The sequence below is a fragment of the Doryrhamphus excisus genome, linkage group LG14 (assembly GCF_037039965.1).
Source record: "Doryrhamphus excisus strain RoL-2023G ecotype Guam linkage group LG14, RoL_Dexc_Guam_v1.1, whole genome shotgun sequence".
NCBI lineage: Eukaryota > Metazoa > Chordata > Actinopteri > Syngnathiformes > Syngnathidae > Doryrhamphus > Doryrhamphus excisus.
The window spans coordinates 3,284,752-3,304,012 of NC_136370.1; the positions used below are offsets into that span (position 1 = coordinate 3,284,752).

General features: G+C 43.6%; 1 protein-coding gene across 1 annotated transcript; it reads right to left on the minus strand.

The window, feature by feature from the left end:
- Positions 1–16,036: 16,036 nt before the first annotated feature.
- foxi2 (forkhead box I2) lies at positions 16,037–19,060 on the minus strand. The gene is made up of 2 exons (XM_058077833.2): positions 18,243–19,060; positions 16,037–17,591 (listed from the first exon to the last, which is right to left on the minus strand). The coding sequence occupies exons 1-2, from the start codon at positions 18,904–18,906 to the stop codon at positions 17,035–17,037; spliced, it is 1,221 nt and encodes a 406-aa protein (XP_057933816.2). The 5' UTR covers positions 18,907–19,060; the 3' UTR covers positions 16,037–17,034.
- Between the last annotated feature and the right edge of the window lie 201 nt (positions 19,061–19,261).

Genomic DNA, 19,261 nt, shown 5'->3' on the forward strand with positions numbered 1-19,261 from the left:
GTGGAGAATAGATGACATCAAATATGAACAACAATGTAAAGCGTAAACAGTAAATTGCACAAATAATTCAAATAATTTTGAATAACTATATTATATTATTAGTTAGCCTATTATTATTACTATCATAATTCTTCTTCTTCTGGTTATTACTACTACTACTACTAGTAGCTTCGTATTAGCCTGCTTATTGGCTTGCTTATTAGCCTGCTTTTGCCCTATCATATGAAATATGTCAGATATTTATTTTGTTATAAAAAAAACAAAATCAATAAAAAAATAAATAAATAAAAGAAATACAAATTATCAAATTATTTAGGGGGGGCTTCAGCCTAATGACGCCACTGACTACAATTATATAAAAGATTTTGAGTCACGTCCAAAAACTTCGTTTGAGTAGTAAAGAACACTGATTGACTTCCAACAAGCCTACACTGCCCCCTACAGGCCAGAATCAAAATGGCGTCTAAAAACAACGTGTGTGTTTTGAAGCGTGGAGCTCCACGTGTGCGGTCTTGGCAGTGAAGCATCCATCAGAGCTTCCTGACAGCCATTTTTCACCTGATGTCTTCAGACTGTTTGTTGCTCTGGCTCTCTCACGCCTCCTCCTCTCGTGTTCAGACGATGAGTCAGGAGGCGGCTGACGGCTGGCGGCTGACTGGCAACGCCAACGCTTCACAGGAAGCTGCGGGCTTCTCTACACATCTTAAAATGCAGCCTGGAGCTCGGACAACTATCCATTAGCATCGTTAGCATGGTACTTTGTATGCAGGGAATAGGCTAACCTAGGCCATCCCTTAAAATGTGAATGTATATTCATAATAATAATGAATACGTTGAAGAACTGGAATCTGAGGCGGGGTGTCGAACTTGGGAGAAAACTTTATTCTTCTCACAAACATTAACACACTCCTCGCTACGTGAGACATAACATCCCACCATGCAAACACCACAGGAAGAGAAACCCCTTTCCCTCGCGCCCAAGCCTCCGGGTGGCAACCACTCTCCTAACGATCGTTCCGGGGTGAATTATGTACCGGTAAGCTAGCACTACAACGTGTATCAATAATGTATATATGATATGATTGTTTATGTGATTCACGGCCCCAATTATCGTGGAGGTTACAGTGTATATGTCCCAAGTGGGTGAAGAACCCAACGTGGGAGACAGGCGTGGAAGAACACGCGTATTTTTAGATGTGGCGGTGGTCCGGCACGGCCGTGGTCTGGCTGAGATCCAGGTTTAGGATTACTGCTCAACTGCTTTAATCCAACCTGCTTCCTCCGTCAGCCTCAGCTTGTCTGGTGGGAGCTGCTCTCTAGACGGACCTCTGCTGGATGAGATGCTCTTTAAGCCCACTAATCTGTTTTTTTTACTGACTGATTTACTTCAGGCGTACGTGTGTGTATGAGTGTGTGCGGGTGTGTATATTGCATGTTTCCTTCATCAAAATGTTCAAAATCTGAAATGAAGGGGGGGGGGGGTGCACAGGATATGAATGAATGTAGTAAACATTCAAAAATAAAACCAAAAAACCAAATAAGGAACAAGAAGCGGGATATAACTTTCCCACTTTTGGACAGATTTAGTAGAGATACTCAATAGTTTTAGGCCACCATTAAATGTACACAAGTACACACAATCTACACTGCAAAACCGCTGCTCAAGCTCTGCAACCATTCTGTCCAGTGGACAGTCATCAATTATATCATAATCATTATTATATTATTCATTAGCCTATTATTATTACTATCTTCATTATTCTTCTTATGATTATTACTACTACTACTAGTAGTAGTAGTAGTAGTAGGCTAGTATTAGCCTGCTTATTGGCTTGCTTATCAGCCTGCTTTTGCCCTAATTTGTCAGATTTTTTTGTAAAAAAGAAAATAAAAAATGTATATATATATATATATATATATATATATATATATATATATATATATATATATATATATATATATATATAATTCAAAAATTCTTGGTGAAAAATAAAAATAGTTTGAATCTTAAACCTGGATTATGCTTCTATGCATTTAGCTTGTTAACTAACCTTGTCGCGAGCGCAGCAATGGCAGTTAAATGGAGACGGGGAAGATTGTATTCTAATAATTACTGTCACTTGCCGTCAAAGTCAAACAAACGGGTGTTTGGAGAATAAATACAATTATACACTAATAATAAATACTAATCACATATTAGTACTGCAAAATACTGAAGAAATGAAGGGTGCATGTGCGGACATGGCTTGCTTATTAAGCCTGCTTTTGCCCTATAATATGAAATTTGTCAGATATTTTTTTGTAAAAAAAAATACAAAATATCAAATTATTTAGGGGAACTTAAGAACATTTTAGAACATTTTAAAAGCACCTAAAATGTTCTTAAATGTTCCCTAAAATAGGCCTAATGACGCCACTGAACATGACATTCTTAGATTAGAAATTGGGCCTGTGTTTTTGTCTCATGTCCCCCTTTCGATCAACACTTAAATCATTACTGACTAAAATCCCGATATTCTTCATGTTAGCAAGTGGCTAAACACACGGTGACGTTTGCTTTGTTGTCTGGTTGCTGTCAAAAGAACATGACGCAGCCGACGGAAAGAAACACGGACATGGAAGCTTGCCTCGTCCTGGTCTCGTTTCAACACGTCTGCTAAAAAAAAAAAAAAAAAAAAAAGAACCACGCCCAGTGACCCCCATTGATGACGTGCGGACCAATGAGAGCTCACCGTACGCCACCGCCTGTCACCGTGTAAATGCATGCATGGCATTTCTATGGAGATGCTCCAGGATGGGGTGGCTGGTTTCCTCCTTTGAAGGTGCAGGATGGGGACCTGATCCCAACTCAGCCAGGATGCCGACTATAGGGGTCACTGGGTGCCGCTGACCCCTCAGACACTTGATGGAGTCACTCAGTGAAGACGACAAACACAACACTGCTTCTCATCTTTTTCTCTCTCTCTCGCTCTCACACACACACACACACACACACACACACGTACATGTTGCAGAAATAAAAACAGCTTAAAAGAATAATACTTGTTGCTTAGTAGTTACTGAATCTGAAGTATGACTGGCTAAAAAAAAAAGCTAATTCCATTGCTAATCTGACAGGGACCAGCACTGGTGATTCTGAAGGCCCTGACATGGCAAAAACACATGAAGTACGCTGGAAGCAGTCCAGCCAAGAAACATGCTACAAAATGAAGATAATAGATGAAAATTAATCCCAATAATAAGAATAACTGAATAAGATTGAGTCTATATTATAATGAATGTCATTTGATGGAGCAAATATTAGAAATGAAGTTGCAAACATGACTCAGAGAAGGCATCGCTGGCCCTGACTGCGCAACACAAAAAAAGTCCATGACAAGCATATTAAAACATTTGGAAAACACCCGCCGCCATTGTGTGGATGTTGCCTGCCTCCCTTCCCGGTGTGTGCGGTTCCACCTGCCTCCCCCCAGGGCGCCCAGCACTACGGGCCCGCCTAGCTAACATAGCAAAGTGGTGACAGATGGCAAAAAATATGAAAAGCACGTCAAATCATCTCAGCCTCCACCGTAGAGACCCGAGGGCCCATTTTTGGATTGGCAGCGTGTGCGATGGGAGGCTAATAAAACGACACCGTCCCTGACCAAGACCAGGCAACTCATTACACAACATCAATTACTGCAAATGAAACCACTTTAATAAGACTCAGTTCATTTGCCGCCCTGTTTTCTTCCCAGAACAACACAAAACAGGTCAATTACAACATTCCGGTGCATTAAAGTTCCCTGACAACAACAACAACAACAAATACTACTAGCGCAGATTCCACCACACAACAATTTTGTGGCTACCTCTACTCAAGGTTTTCAATGTCAAAATCCTCATTATACGTACCACCTGAAATCAATAATTATAACACCATATATTTTTTACAAGCCACAAAACTTCATTTAATTTCTTATGTAAACTTCATTTTGTTACTTTTGTGACAAGAAAAGCCTCTGGCATTTGTAACGGACATAAAACTAATGCAAATGAAACATAAACTATGCAGTACTCGGGTATTTTGATTAAGTATTCAGCAAAGTATTAACTCAATGATATGTCTTAACACCTTAAATTACACTTTTTGTTTTACTTTAGTTAAGTATTTATGTTTTACTTTTTAAATTTTTTTTAACATATTTTAAACATTTTAAAAACTTTTAAAAAACATTTTTAAACATTTTTACAATTTTTTTTACATTTTTTGAACATTTTTTGAAACATTTTTATATTTTTTATCTTTACATGTATCCTTACATTTATCTTTAATATTTTTACATTTTTATTTTTTTTACATTTTGTAAACATTTTTGTTTTACATTTTTTTCAAAACATTTTTTGTAATATTACTATGACTTTATTGTTGTAATATTTGGACTTTATTATTGTAACATTATAACATTTTCTATTATAACAATTAGGGATGATAATCTCTATCGATAATTATCGTCCCGAATTCAGCATAAAAATGCAATATGATATTGATATCGGTATCGGAAATTGAGATGAATTAAGCAGTTTTATTGAAATGTCATGTTTAATTTTAGCTTTTAGCTCTGAATGAATTATGGATGTTGTATTTTAACGTCTACTACTTTGATTTTTTACTCAACTTTTTTTTCTTCCCTGTAAAGCGTCTTTGAGTATTCTGAAAAGCGCTATACAAATAAAATTTATTATTATTATTATTATTTAATTTAATTTAATTTTAGTTTTTTTTTTAGAATGCCCCATTGTGCGCCTACTGATGTAATTAACAGTAATTAGCCACGACAGCATCCCCAGCAGCTCTGCTGTAGTTCTATACTTTATGAATTGTGCTATAGTACATTATTGACATCATTATATTATTCTTCTATTTATTCACATTAACGAAAGCTGTCAGCAGTCTGAGTCACCACTGAGCGTGCACGTGCGTGTGCATGTACGAGAGAGCGCCGACAAGAAAACTAAGGGGGCTTTTTTCTCTCCTTTGACGGAGCGTTTTGTCTGTCAACAAATCAAAGGCGGCATCCTCTTTGACCCGGGCTGTCTGGACGTAACATCACTTCATGTCTGCTGAAGAAGAGGAGGAAGAGGAAGAAGAAGAAGAGGGAAAAAATGTCACTCAGTCGTCATCGTCGTCATCTTTTGCGGGCCTCCAACAAAGTACAGCCGACATCTTGTTTTGACAACTCAGCATCTTCAGCAGCAGCAAAACAGCCCCAGACCATCACACTACCGCCGCCATATTTTACTGTGGTTATGATGTTCTTTTTCCGAAATATTGCCTCCTTATTGGCTTGCTTATCAGTTTGATTTTGTCCTATTATATGAAATATGTCAGAGTTTTTTTTGTAAAAAAAAATCTATCAAAAATAAAAACAAATCAATAAAAATATTAAAATGATTTAGGGGGGCTTAAGAACATTTTAAACATTTTAAAACAGGCCAAATGATGCCACTGCCACACACACATATTCCCGATTCATCAAATTCCCTGACAAATGTTCTAATTCTTGGTGAAAAATAAAAATAGTTTGAATCTTATACCTGGATTATGCTTCCATGCATTTAGCTTGTTAACTAACCTTGTTGCGAGCACAGCAATGGCAATTAAAGAGAGACAGGGAGGATTGTATTCTAATAATTACTGTCACTTACCGTCAAAGTCCAACAAACGGGCGTTTGGAGAATAAATACAATTATACACAAATAATAAATACTAATCAAATATTAGTACTGCAAAATACTGAAGAAATGAAGGGTGCGTGTGCGGACATGTTATGTGTTGAAGTCCAGCGATGCTGTACCTTAATAATAACAAGTTTAAAAGTTTAAAAGTTGTGTTGTCAGTGACTCAGTGAATTTGTTGGATGATGTGAAACATTTAATTGTGATTAAAATCAGGAAGTATCACACCACCGTATACGCCCTCACTTGTGAGTAAACTTCATGTTTTACTTAACGTAAGAATGTTAAAATCTAGAATTCCCTTTTCCTGTCCACTTCATAAAGCCCTTATGATGGCCACAGGAAGTGATACTTTCTATTTACATGCAAATAAATTCCAATAAAATCAAGCCAGTCTTAGGCCTCACCGCCTGCAGGGAGCTTCGGTGTAAATTTGTCGCAGATCAATTTTAAGAAAAAGGGTGTGCAGGTTTTCCCCCGCCAGAACCCTAGAGGAGAAATCTGACAAATGGTCTCGCTCTTGGATCTCTTGCAGACTCGGCGCCGTCACGGAGGCGGGCCGACGGCGTGTGATGTGTGCGAGGTGAAGTGTTCGAAGGGGGGGAGGGGGTGATTTCTAGACAAATTAAGAGCGTTTACATGGATGCAATATTGTTAAAAGCACACTCCCACCCATCCACTCCTCCTCCTCCTCCTCCTCCTTCTTCTTCTTCTACCCTCAGTTCTTCTTTATTTGTTCTAATTCCAGCGACGGGCCGGGTCTTGCCTGGCTGTGCTTTCAAAGGGTAATTGACACCTTCGCTGTAATTTCATGGTTTCACTCCACCTGCCTTTCATGTCTGAATCTAGCCTTTGCGTGTGTGTGTGTGTGTGTATTGGGGGTGGGGGTGGGGGTGGGGGGTAGAGTCTGTGTGTGCTGCTTTGCTGTCTCTTCCAGCCCGTGGAAAACCTTTTGTCAACATGAACGACACGTCTCAAGCAAGACTTATTTATGAAAGGAGGGCCACGTCGTTATGTCAGACCAAAGACAGACAACATAAAAGATGGTAATGGTAATGGTAATGGTAATGGTAATGGTAATGGTAATGGTAATGGTAATGGTAATGGTAATGGTTTTATTTCATTTGAACATGCATCAGATTACAATTGAGTGCATCCCATAATCAGTTCACAGTTCCACATGTCCAAAAGGAGTAGGAAGAAGCAAAGCTTATTAAATCCTACTTTTACAATCAGTAACTGTTACATTTGTTCACTTCCTGCTTTCCTAATATAGTTTAAGTATTTTTATTTTTATTTTTATTTTTATTTTTATTTTTATTTTTATTTTTATTTTTATTTTTATTTTTATTTTTATTTTTATTTTTATTTTTATTTTTATTTTTATTTTTATTTTTATTTTTATTTTTATTTTTATTTTTATTTTTATTTTTATTTTTATTTTTATTTTTATTTTTATTTTTATTTTTATTAGTACTCGGTGATATGATCATCCAATGCCATAATGGGTACCATAGTAAGTGTCAATATAGTGATATATATAGCACATCATGACTGGTTCAAGACTCTTCATCCTTGTATTTAGCAAACATCAACTGCTTGTATTGTTTCTTGAATTGGCTCATCGTTGTGCATTGTGTATCAATATTTAATCCAGATTATTATTATTATTATTCTCCTGGTAAACAATGTAAGGTTAAGATAATGAGGTTTGAGTTGGCTCTGGCTTTTAGAGTGCAGGTTACGGTTGTTAGCTGTGGCTGCCAGGAAATCTTTCTACCGGGCAAGATCAGGCAGAAGTGGTTGGAGTCGGTTAATCAGAATCAGAATCAGAATCAGAATCGCCTTTATTGTCATTGTATTGCAAGCAACAAAATTTGACCTACGTTACTGCTCTTTGGGTTCATATACAAGTCAGTCGCTTCTAAAAACTTTTCAATTAGCTCTCCAAAGACTTCATGCGTTTATTTTCAAGTCCTATACCCACAAAATTAGAAAGTGGGGTTCGGACGTTGTCCAGAAGTACTTGGAAGTGTGACCAATCACAGTTTGATGTGTTAGCGAGATGGCGGCGGGCTGTTGAGAGGGGAATGACAGGGAAATTACATTGGAGGAACCATGAATCATCGCAAACAAGCTTTAAAAGACACCCCCCACCCCCCACTTGCTATAATTGCCCAATGTATGATGTGTACGTTATTACCTGGCGTTCCACGCTGGCTTTGAGGGTGAATTACAGATGAGAAGATCTTAAAGTCATATGCAAATGTTTCCCACTTTGACCCATAGACCCCCCCCCCACTAGAGCCGTTGGCTAATTTATGTATAATCTCGCTAGCAAACTAGTTATATAGCAACTGAAGCATCCAGAGGAGTCCAGACAGCCTTAACTGATCATAGAGAAGCAGATCATCATCAGGGGGACGGGCACCACTGCCCAATGAGGGAACACCCAATGGTCATCTCGAGGTCAGGTGCCACCCCCCCCCCCCCCTCCCTTTTGGAGCCCCAACCTCGGCCCGCTTCAGCGCCCTCACTGCTGCCTGGCCTCCAGCAGGCTGGCCGGGCAGCGTTCCAGCTTTCTGTCCCAATGACCGGCACAGGCCAAGGCCAGGGGTGGGGTGACAAGACCCCAATCCCCCAGCCCCCCAACCCCTTCCTCATCTGAAGCGCCTCGCTAGCCTGCTGCAAAGCTGATGGAGCGTCGCGGTTGGCCTTGGATTGCACCTGCAGTGTGGTGGGGGGGGTTATGGAGGGTGGCTGGGGCGGGGGGGGCAGGGGGGGCACGGTACAGCTTTTCCCCTCCTGCCTTCTTGCTAATGTTTGGTCAGAAAGTGAACAAGTGAAGGTAAAATGTCTTAGCACTTTTTTAACAAGGGGACGCCCCCTTGGGGACTTGCTGGGTCAAATGGAGGACATCTTTCTACTTGGTTTTGGTCTTCTTCCCCCTCAGGAAGTGACCATTCTCTGTTCGCCAAACGGCACACTACACTATCTCCGTGCAGCCCCGCCCCTTTCGCTGCCCCATAGGTGGTGGTGCCCCAACAGCAGGGTACCAAAGGGTGGTAAGTGAAGGGAAGAAATGGCACACTGATTATTATCAGGTACTCAAACATTTTGTGGGATGCCAAAAGAACACACAGAAGTCACCGTTCTCTGTCCACCAATCAGGACTCTACTTAGCTCCGCCCTTTAGGTACACTGGACTGCTCCTGGTACCCTAAAGGACGAGAGCCAAAAGGGCGTTTCGTCAGTTTTGAGTCCCACTGGGTGGAAGTGGGTCTTGTGACACTTTGGAACGTGTCTTTCTAAAGTTCTAAAGTGGTCAACAAAACAACTGCATTTCCCTGCTGATGTTCTAACCCCGCCCCCCCCAAATCATTCATTGACCCCCCTACCCAGTGCGCTGACCCCAGACAAATGCGGGTGAGGAACCTCAAAAACCAGTAACCACCGCCGATCCCCCTCATGTGCTGACAAAAAGCTGTTAGGAACGCCAGGCGCCCCCTTTTCCTCCGACACCACCCCCACAGCCCCCCGGCCCCCCAGCCCTCCATTTCTTACTTTGCCATGGAGGCTGGTTTCGCCCTCTGGATGAACCTTTCCCCCGAGACCTCGAGCTCAGAGGGAGCTGGATTAGAGCATGGATGTAGAAAGTGTGTGTGTGTTACTAATTATTCTCATAGTGACACACACTGTTGCATTGGCTCCGCCCACAGCGCCATTTCTAGCTTTCATTTGGGTTTTCCGCCGCGTTTCCGTGCTTCTCGATACTTGTCAACTTTTTAAAGACGGTGGCTCACCAGGTTGTTTCTGTTGGGTGCAGGAAGTGAAGATGCTGGCTCTTGGATGGGGGTGGGATACCAGCGTAAGCTAGCATTAGCACCTGTGGAATCAGTCCTGTTGCTTTGGATGGTTCCCCCTCCCCCACAATGCAACATGGCTACCAAAAAAAGTTTTCTTTGGTTCGGGGTTGATCTGATTGGGCGGTTGCTTATTATGACTGCTCCCAAGGGTTTGGGGGAGGGTGGTAGTGGGCGTCAGAGGGGACCAAAAGGTTCTGTGTTGTTGTTTTGGGACGAGGCGTAAAGTCATATTTTTGCCAAAGCAGGATAGCAGAGCTGAAGGTGTTACAGTTTGTTTTCTTGTTTCCTGGGGGGCACGGAGAGCGGGTTCGCCTCAGCTTGACCCCCCCACCACCTCCCAGTTGTGTTTACCTACATCACCCTCTCCTCCCCACTGTGCCGCGCCCCCCTCCGTCTGTGTCCTCCTGCAAAGCCGAGGCGTGGACGTCCATAGAAACAACAGTCCTCGTCCCACACAATGAGCATGTCCATGTCGATTAGAGTGGGGGGGGTGTCATGGGGGGGCTAATAGCTTATTACGCAGTGTAAAGTGACAGTGTGATCTGGAGAGGTGCCCGCCGAGTAGGCCCAATTAAAAGCTAAACAGACGGTGTGTGTGTGGTGGGAGTGTCGGAGAGAGAGGGGGCGGGGCGTTCATGAGGCCAACCATGTGCATTCCTCTGCGCTTCAGGCCCCACTGGCCCAAGGTGGGTTCCCCGGGGGGGGGGCTCACACCCGCCTCTGCCAGCAATATTAGAGCGTCCGATAAAACACGAATGGAACAAACCCTGGGCTAGCTATCAGGCTAGCGAGGTGGCGGATCTAGCTACATGCTAACAACAGCTCATACTGGGAGTAGTAGCGCCGCTAAAGAACTACGAGATTGAAACTGACAGCAAATGTTGTACACGCCAGTGTAGCTTAATATTACTCAGCAATAGAGTACATGCAAGTTAGAATTCAGTCTAATTCAATCTATTGTAGTTTTTCTGTTTATCTATGCAGTGGTGTGCCATCAGATACAGCATAGCCTTCACTGCAGGCCTAAATGTTACCAGAAGCACATACTCAATTCTAGTATTTCCTTCCACTCGTGTATTTTTATGTTAAGATTTTGACTACTTAATCAGATTTCAGCTTCCATCTGACATCATGTCAATGTAATCTGCCCAGGGCCTTCGAAATCAAGAATGCAGGCCCATGTCACTTCAACATTATGAGCATGTTTCTTTAACCAATCAGATTTCAGATGTGCCACACAGGGCAAGCTGGCAGGGATGCAGTAACGTCAGTATTTTTTCATCCTCTGATCGGTTATGTCAAAGTTACCAGTGCACTTGAAGGCATCATCGCATAAACAGCAGTGCTTAATTGATAGACGCAGTGTTGTTCATCCTGATGTTTACGTTATATGAACAAATAAGTCACTTTATATCAGTTATATATCAGTAAGCGGCTGCACGGCGGCCTAGTGGTTAGCGCGCAGACCTCACAGCTAAGAGAGTTCAATCCCGCCCTCTGGCATCTCTGTGTGGAGTTTGCATGTTCTCCCCGTGCATGCGTGTGTTTTCTGCGGGTACTCCGGTTTCCTCCCACATTCCAAAAACATGTTAGGTTAATTGGCCACTCCAAATTGTCCATAGGTATGAATGTGAGTGTGAATGGTTGTTTGTCTATATGTGCCCTGTGATTGGCTGGCCACCAGTCCAGGGTGTACCCCGCCTCTTGCCCGAAGACAGCTGGGATAGGCTCCAGCACCCCTTTTGACCCTTGTGAGGATAAGCGGTAGAAAATGAATGAATGAATATATAAGTAAGATGGCCCCACAGTAGCATGTTCTTAGAATGTTGGCCACACAGTCAGAAGATCCGGGTTTGAATCTCTGTGTGGAGTTTTGCGTGGGTTTTGTGAGGGTACTCCGGTTTCCTCCCGTATGTCCAAAAAGGTTCGGTGACTCTAAATGGTCCGCAGGGTGTACCCCACCTCTCGCCCAAAGTCAGCTGGGATAGGCTCCAGCATACCCCCATGACTCTAGTGAGGATTAAACAGCATAGGAAATGAATGTCCAGTCCAAAGTCAGCTGTGCCTTCTAAAGATATTAAAACAATGCTCCATTTACACGGAAATGCTTAAAAGGACCAAAATATGGTCATTCATTCATTCATTTTCTACCGCTTTTTCTTCACGAGGGTCGCGGGGGGGCTGGAGCCTATCCCAGCTGTCTTTGGGCGAGAGGCGGAGTACACCTTGGACTGGTCGCCAGCCAATCACAGGGCACATATAGACAAACAACCATTCACACTCACATTCATACCAATTTGGAGTCGCTAATTAACCTAGCATGTTTTTGGAATGTGGGAGGAAACCGGAGTACCCGGAGAAAACCCACGCATGCACGGGAGAACATGCAAACTCCACACAGAGATGTCCGAGGGTGGAATTGAACCCTGGTCTCCTAGCTGTGAGGTCTGCGCGCTAACCACTAGACCGCCGTGCCACCCCAAAATATGGTCAAATACTGTAAATAGTACATGTTAGTTACAGCATGTTTTAGCTTTTTTATATCTTTCGAACACACATAAAAGAGATAGATGTGTGCCTTCATGTCACATAAAGATTGTGGATGAGGGCCTGATAGGAAATTGAACCAAAGAGATGGGTCTGGAATAAAGTCGGGGATCCAAAATGTCAGCCTCGTATGTCGTATCTCCAGGATGAAGATCAACACAAGGGGTTAATGTAATCCATTTCATCGTCAAGGGCCTCTAATAATTGCTCTCTCCGTGCGCCTCCATCGGCCCGCGGAGTTTCCATTGTGCTGGCCGGTGCAGGTGTGGGACATGCTTTGTTGATCATAATCCCCACGGCGAGTGGAGAGGTTTTGAGTGCGCTTGACGTAGCCCACCGGCGGGCCCTTTGCTCCTCGGCCGCCGCGCTGCCACCGTCTCCCGCCGCCGCTCATGGGATCCGACAGGCGGAAAAATAATGAATAACACCTTCACCCGGAGATGACCTGGCTCCGATTCAGACGCTCCACACAAGGGCTAAAGCAACCACTTAATTGAGCCTTACTGGATCAAATCATTCTCAGGAGACACCCGTCCTGATTCCCTGGACGCCACCCATCAGGACGTTTCCCGCACGCTGCCGTAGAAGAGCCAACGTTAATCCTTCACAAAACTGGAATCGGTCAACATGAAGGCAAACGAGTGTCCAGTCGTACTGTTGCTACAATTGATAGTCTAAGGTCTTGTTTTAGACTCCGGCATCTCTCCCGTGTCCTGAGTCGATCCCATCCCATCCCTGGGAAGACTCTTTCAGTTCCATGTTTCTCATTAGCGAGGTGTCACCTCCGTCCTTCGGGGTCATTTCAGGACGGCAACCTACACGTCACCCCTGCAAAGACCGCACTCGGAACATTTTCCAGCCGCTTCCCAGCCGCACCACAATGGCGCTTTTCAATGTCACCCGATAGAGACGTGCCGCAGCCAAATTAGGAGGGAGGGGGTCACCGATGTTCCGGGCCCCGAGGGAAGGTGATCAAACAGACCCCCGGGTCAGTGGATCCACTCTAATTGAGAAGTCCACGCTTGGCAGCCGACGCGGTCATTCACCAGAGGAAGAACTGGTGCCAGGGTGGAAAAGTTCTGCAAGCAGACCCATAGAATCACATGTTCCTATAGTTCGAAACTGGTTCTGAATGGACACACATAACAGTGGGGGGTGTTCATGTTAAAACACAGAGAATAATCACGAATAATTCAATATTTATTCATTTTAGGGGGGGGCTACCTTTAATTTGTATATGAAGTACAGTCGTCACTGGAACATCGCTCCCTCACTATATCATGCTTTTTCAAAAATAATCAATGAATGATTGCTGTTTATTATTATTAGTCCAAAAAATATTGAAATAACTTATATGTAGTATTGTGCTCACTAGGTATTAGTAATGTTATGCGACGTGACATTATCTTTCACACTGCATGGAGACCGGCTACTGTGGAAAAAAAGGTTCTCCTCTCATACTGTGTGGAAGTGGTACATTTTTTGCTTTGTTTTTTTTCCCCACGCCGTTTGAAACACTTTTTGTACATGTAAATTATGGCGGCTTCTACCCATATTTGATTGGTCCCACTCCCACTGTGATCCATACGGCAAAACAGGAGAATAAAGGAGAGTTTTGTATTTGTATCCGTATTTGCATCAAAATGTCAATCAAAACAAAAGCTATTTCCTGCTTGCTAATTGTTTACAAATGTAGCAGTCACCAAGCGGTTATTTCCAAAGAAGTTGGCATGACGGAGTCCCCTCCCCTTCAAGATCACAGCTGCATTGTCATATCAGTGTCATGGCAAGCTCTCATCGTGTGCACGCTAACGCTAACGCTAACCATCAAACGCCAAGCAAAGAGTCTGTGTGCGCTCGCAACAAAGCAACATGACCACCTCTCCTCAGAGGAGCCCTAATTGACACAAAAGGACGAGCATGAAGGAGCCGGGACAAAAGGCCCATTGTTTTTGAGTCGCTGTCAATCAACACGTGCATTGACCTCGCCGCTCGTTGGCCCGGTGCCAAACTTGAACTTTCGCTCTTTGGCGCTTGTTTGGTTGGAAGTGGCCTCCATGCTTTAAACACACCATCTCGTGTTGTCCTGTCTGATATAAAAGTACCAGAAAGGCCTTCTTTGGTTCTTTTCATTTTATTTGCAAACACCAACCAACTGTCTGGTTCCTTATACACAAATTACATTTTTACGGACACTTTTTAACAGTAAAAGTTGCAATTGTTTGAGACATATAAAATGATTAGTTTAGTTTACTGATGTTAAAGTGAGGGTCTGACTCACTTTAGAGGGTCTAAAATGTTCTTAACCCCCCCTAAATAATTTGATATTTTTTATTAATTAAATTTTTTTTTTTTTTTTTACAAAAAAAATCTGACAAATTTCATATAATAGGCTATAATAGGCAATAATAAGCAGGCTAATAAGCAGGCTAATACTAGCCTACTACTAATTTAATCTTTAATTGATAGTCATGTCAGGATAAGCGTCATAGAAGATGGATGGATGGATGATAATCGTGTCGACACTCGTCAATACTCTTGTTTATGAGTCATCAGGAATTCAACATATTACTTAGTGTCATAGGTCTTTGTGTAGAATGTCAGCAACACCCAAATATGGGTGTCACATGAGGATCTGCTTCTGAATTATCTTATGGTTAGCATGTTGGCCACATCTGGGACATCTCTGTGTGGGGTTTTACTTCGGGTACTTCGGTTTCCTCCCACATTCCTACAGAGCAGCTACACACCATAACCAGCACAGAAAGCTTTCTAGTTCTTCCAGAATCTGCACCTATTCCAGCTGGATTTCTTTGGATTTGGTGCTCCCTGCGAAAATGGTGTGTTTTAATGTTTTCCCCCACGGACGGCCTCTAGGCATGCCGACTCGTCTGTGGTTGGTGACACTCACAACTGCTTAGAAAGACTTCCGGTGTTAGCGGTGTTAGCCGCTAGCTGCTAACCCAATTTTATAGGAGTTGCTAAACGCTATAGGAGTTGATAATAATTTCATTCATTAATTTTCTACCGCTTATCCTCACAAGGGTCGCAGGGGGTGCTGGAGCCTATCCCAGCTGTCTTCGGGTGAGAGGCGGGGTACACCCTGGACTGGTGGCCAGCCAATCACAGGGCACATATAGACAAACAATTTGGAGTCGCCAATTAACCTAGCATGTTCAGGGAGAACGTGCAAACTCCACACAGAGATGGCCGAGAGCGGATTTGAACCAGGGTCACCTGGCTGTGAGGTAACCACTCACACACCATGCAGCCTTGATAAGGCGGTAGAAATGAATGAATGAATGAATGAATTACTCAGATCCAGATATACAGACTGGACAGTCCCAAGTTTCTTAAGGAAACATCTCTCAAAGGTAAGTAGCTTTAGCATTTTAGCGTTGTGTTTTGCGGGACCATTGTTTTAAAAACTCGGCTTTAAAAACACTTGCTGGTAGGGAATCAGGAATTCCAACCCGATGGTGGCGTCTTTCAGAATTGAACAAATGTCCTTTACACCCAAAGAAACACCAAAGGGCCCATGAGAAATCTCGCTTTCTGTGACATCACAAAAGAACAGTTTAGCAACACCCTCTAAAACCGAGCGTTTTGAGCCATCCCAAACTTCTTTCAGACTCACTTCCAAATGTGCAAACCTCGTTACCTGAAACTTTGTCATGATTTAACACCAGAAGAGAACATTCTAACTACATTTATAGGTCAGAAAGGGGGGGAAAGAATCATAGGTCCCCTTTAAAGAATTGAGACACACATAAAAAGGACTAATTTTGACACTCAGCTCCATCCGAACCCTCCTGCTTGTTGCAGACACCTCTCGATGTTCCGTCATCAACAATGAAAATGGTGCTGCATGCACACATGACAACATAATAAGGACAAGAGGATATTTATTCATGAAACAGTCTGGAGGTGCGTGTCGTGTGTACAGAATGGATATAAAAGCAGTTTAAGGGCTGTCAGTGCATCCTGAGAAAGCATCATATACTGTAGCAGTGATTGATATACGTATAGAACGTCTCATTTATCAAACTATGTTCAGATAAGAATAGAAAAAAATGCCTATCAGCATAAATAGCATAAATATTTGCAAACTATATTTGACATAAACACACATTTAAGGTAAAAGGATTTGTATTATTAATATTTATATTAGAAAGAGGCGTAGCGCCATCCGTTCAGTCACATGGTGTGAGCGTCATGTTTACTGCATGAGAAGCTGAGACGTGACATCTTTGTGAGGTAACGTGAGGCGGTCCTCCTCTGCCCTTCAAAAAAGGCAACTTTGGCAGGTTTGAACATGTTTCACTTTTTTTTTTCCATTCCTCGGTTTGGGCGCCAGAGAGCAGAAATTTGAATAAAAACATTTGGCAACATACTGAATGTATACTTACATACTAGGGATGCCGATATCGTATTATTCTGTGGTGGAATGAACACATGCAGTATGTGTTGTACAATTATCGGACATCCCTAATATTTACTGCTGTAAACCAGACCAAAGTGGATTTGCATGAGACTAATTGGATTGCACTAACGAACGGAACAGAAGAAATGTGAGAATAAACATAAATCATCACACATCTAACCTCACAAAAAGCAGGTTTAAGATAAAAAAAAATCATATTATAAACAAAGGGAGGAGATAAGTGCTGGTTGGCATCGTCACTAAATAAAGCTCGGCTAACAACACTGAGTGGTCACTTCATTAGGGACACCTGCACCATTTCAAGATATGGTTATTTAACAATATTTCTTTGTAAAATTTTGACACTGTAGCTTAATAAGACAACCAATGCATATTCAACATATATAAAATAACACCTAAGTTGTGCGTTCCGATTGGTGCAGGTGTACCTAATCAAGTGTCCAGTGACCTCGCCGACCCCTATAGTTCGGAGCCGTCGCGGGGATAAATGAGGCTGTTGACGCTGAAGCTGTTGTACAAGTGGCCGTTGAACTGTCCGCCCTGCCCCCCTCCGAAGGTGTTGTAGTAAACTCCGCGGTTGAAATGCAGGCCGTCGCCGTGATGCTCGGGCGGCCCCGCGTCTTGCCCGCCAGGGTTGGCGTGGTAGGCGCTCCCCAGGGCTGTAATGTTCCTGTTGGACAGCTCGTTGAGCAGTCCCAGGGGCCCCTGCCTGTTCGGGCCCCCCGAGCCCAGAGAGGCCATGCTGCCGTAAAAGTTGTTGAAGCACGGAGACGCCGCCTTAAGGTTCTCGCTCAGGGCCTCCATGTCCGGCGAGGGCGGCCCCAGCAGCTGGGGGCTGTCGACGGGCTTCGGCGTGGAGCTCATCGCCACACCGCCATCGTCCACCTTGGTGGCGCCGGCGCCTGTCACCCCTCCTGACCCGCTGGCATCAGACCTTCTCTTCCTCTTCCTGCGGAAGTTGCCGTTGTCAAACATTTTCTCACAGTTGGGGTCCAACGTCCAATAGTTTCCTTTTCCTGAAGCATAAAAGAAATCATGATGGTGATATCGGACCTGATGAATGTCATCAATGTATCAATCAGTCCCAGTCACTTTGTCTTTACACATCACTGTCGTTCATAACTGTGTTGAAATTATTGATTGCTAAGAATGTCTTGTCGTTGCCTGGTTACTCTTGGAAAAGAGATTTTTAATTTCAATAGTGTTTACATGATTCAATAAAAGATATAATTATTTTTAAAAAGACAGCTTTTAAAATAATTGATGAAATTATGCTTATTTTTCCACAAAACTGGACGTCACTAAATACCTTATATGTATAATAAATGTACTGTTGTATTGCTTAAATCACTGGAAACCAATATCAATTGTAATACATGAACAAATAACTTCCCTTTTTTTACTAGTTTATTAACATATGAACTATATTTACATTTTAATTGGCTCCTTAAATTCATGCTTTTATTGCTGTTATTAATTTAAAAAATGTACTACTTGTCCATTTTCCCTATTAAGCACTTTTTGCTAAAACAAACAATTTTAACTTCAAAAATACTTGCTATAAAAATGAATCCAAGTTTAATATTCTATATGGGTTAGTTGTTTGTTTTGAAGGTCAGTAAACTAAACACGTTCTTCTCGAGTGGTTCGGCGTTGCGTTCACGTACCGGGGTCGTCCTCGTCCCTGGGCACCTTCTTGAAGCAGTCGTTGAGCGACAGGTTGTGCCTGATGGAGTTCTGCCAGCCGGCCTTGCTCTTCTTGTAGAAGGGGAAGTTGTCGGCCACGTACTGGTAGATCTGACTCAGGGTCAGCTTCTTGTCCTGGGCGTTCTGGATGGCCATGGCGATGAGAGCCGAGTAGGAGTAGGGAGGCCGAACCAGCTTGAGCAACTCCTCCTGGCTCGCCACCGACAGCCAGCCCAGCTCCGGGCCGCCGAAGGCCGGCGAGCCGGCGGCGAGGAACTGCCGCTGCGAGCCGTACGAGGGCGGGGCGAAGGGCGCGGCGGGGCTGCCGGCGTGCAGGTAAGACGAGGGGGGGTTGACGCCCCACAGGTAAGGACTAGACGGGGACGCGTACTCCCCGAGGCCGAAGCCCGCTGCTCGGTGGGCGGGGGTCTGCAGGTTCTGCTGCTGCTGTTGGTGGTGGTGGTGGTGATGGTGATGATGATACATGCCGCTCAGACTCTCGCAGTACGCCGCCGCCATGTCCGGGGCCTCCTGGGTGCCTTTAGGTGGGAGGGAGCCGACGCTCGGGGAGGTGTGATGGTGCTGGTTCTGCTGGTTCTGCTGGTTCTGGTGGTTCTGGTGGTGATGGGACTCGGGATCGATCATCACTCCCGGCGGGAACCCCCCAGAAGGAGGTGCAGTGAAACCGCGGAGGTGTTCGCTCAACAAGTGTCAGCCAGCATGCAAGACTTTTAATTGTATTGGCGCTCCTGGCTGGCCTCGGCGGCCAATCGGGACGCGAGGGGGGCGTGGTCAGCCCCATGCCGTAAGGTCGGGGTCGCCGGGCGTGAAGCGTCCAACCTCCTGCAGGGAGACACTGGAACTTTGCTTTCACTCTGCCGACTCTTTTTGGGTCAAAAACAAAAAAAAAATGTACATAATCACTGCAGAATATCTGCTATTCTAGCTAGCATCAACATTGTTCATGATATATTAGAAGTGCTAATACGTTTTTTTTTGC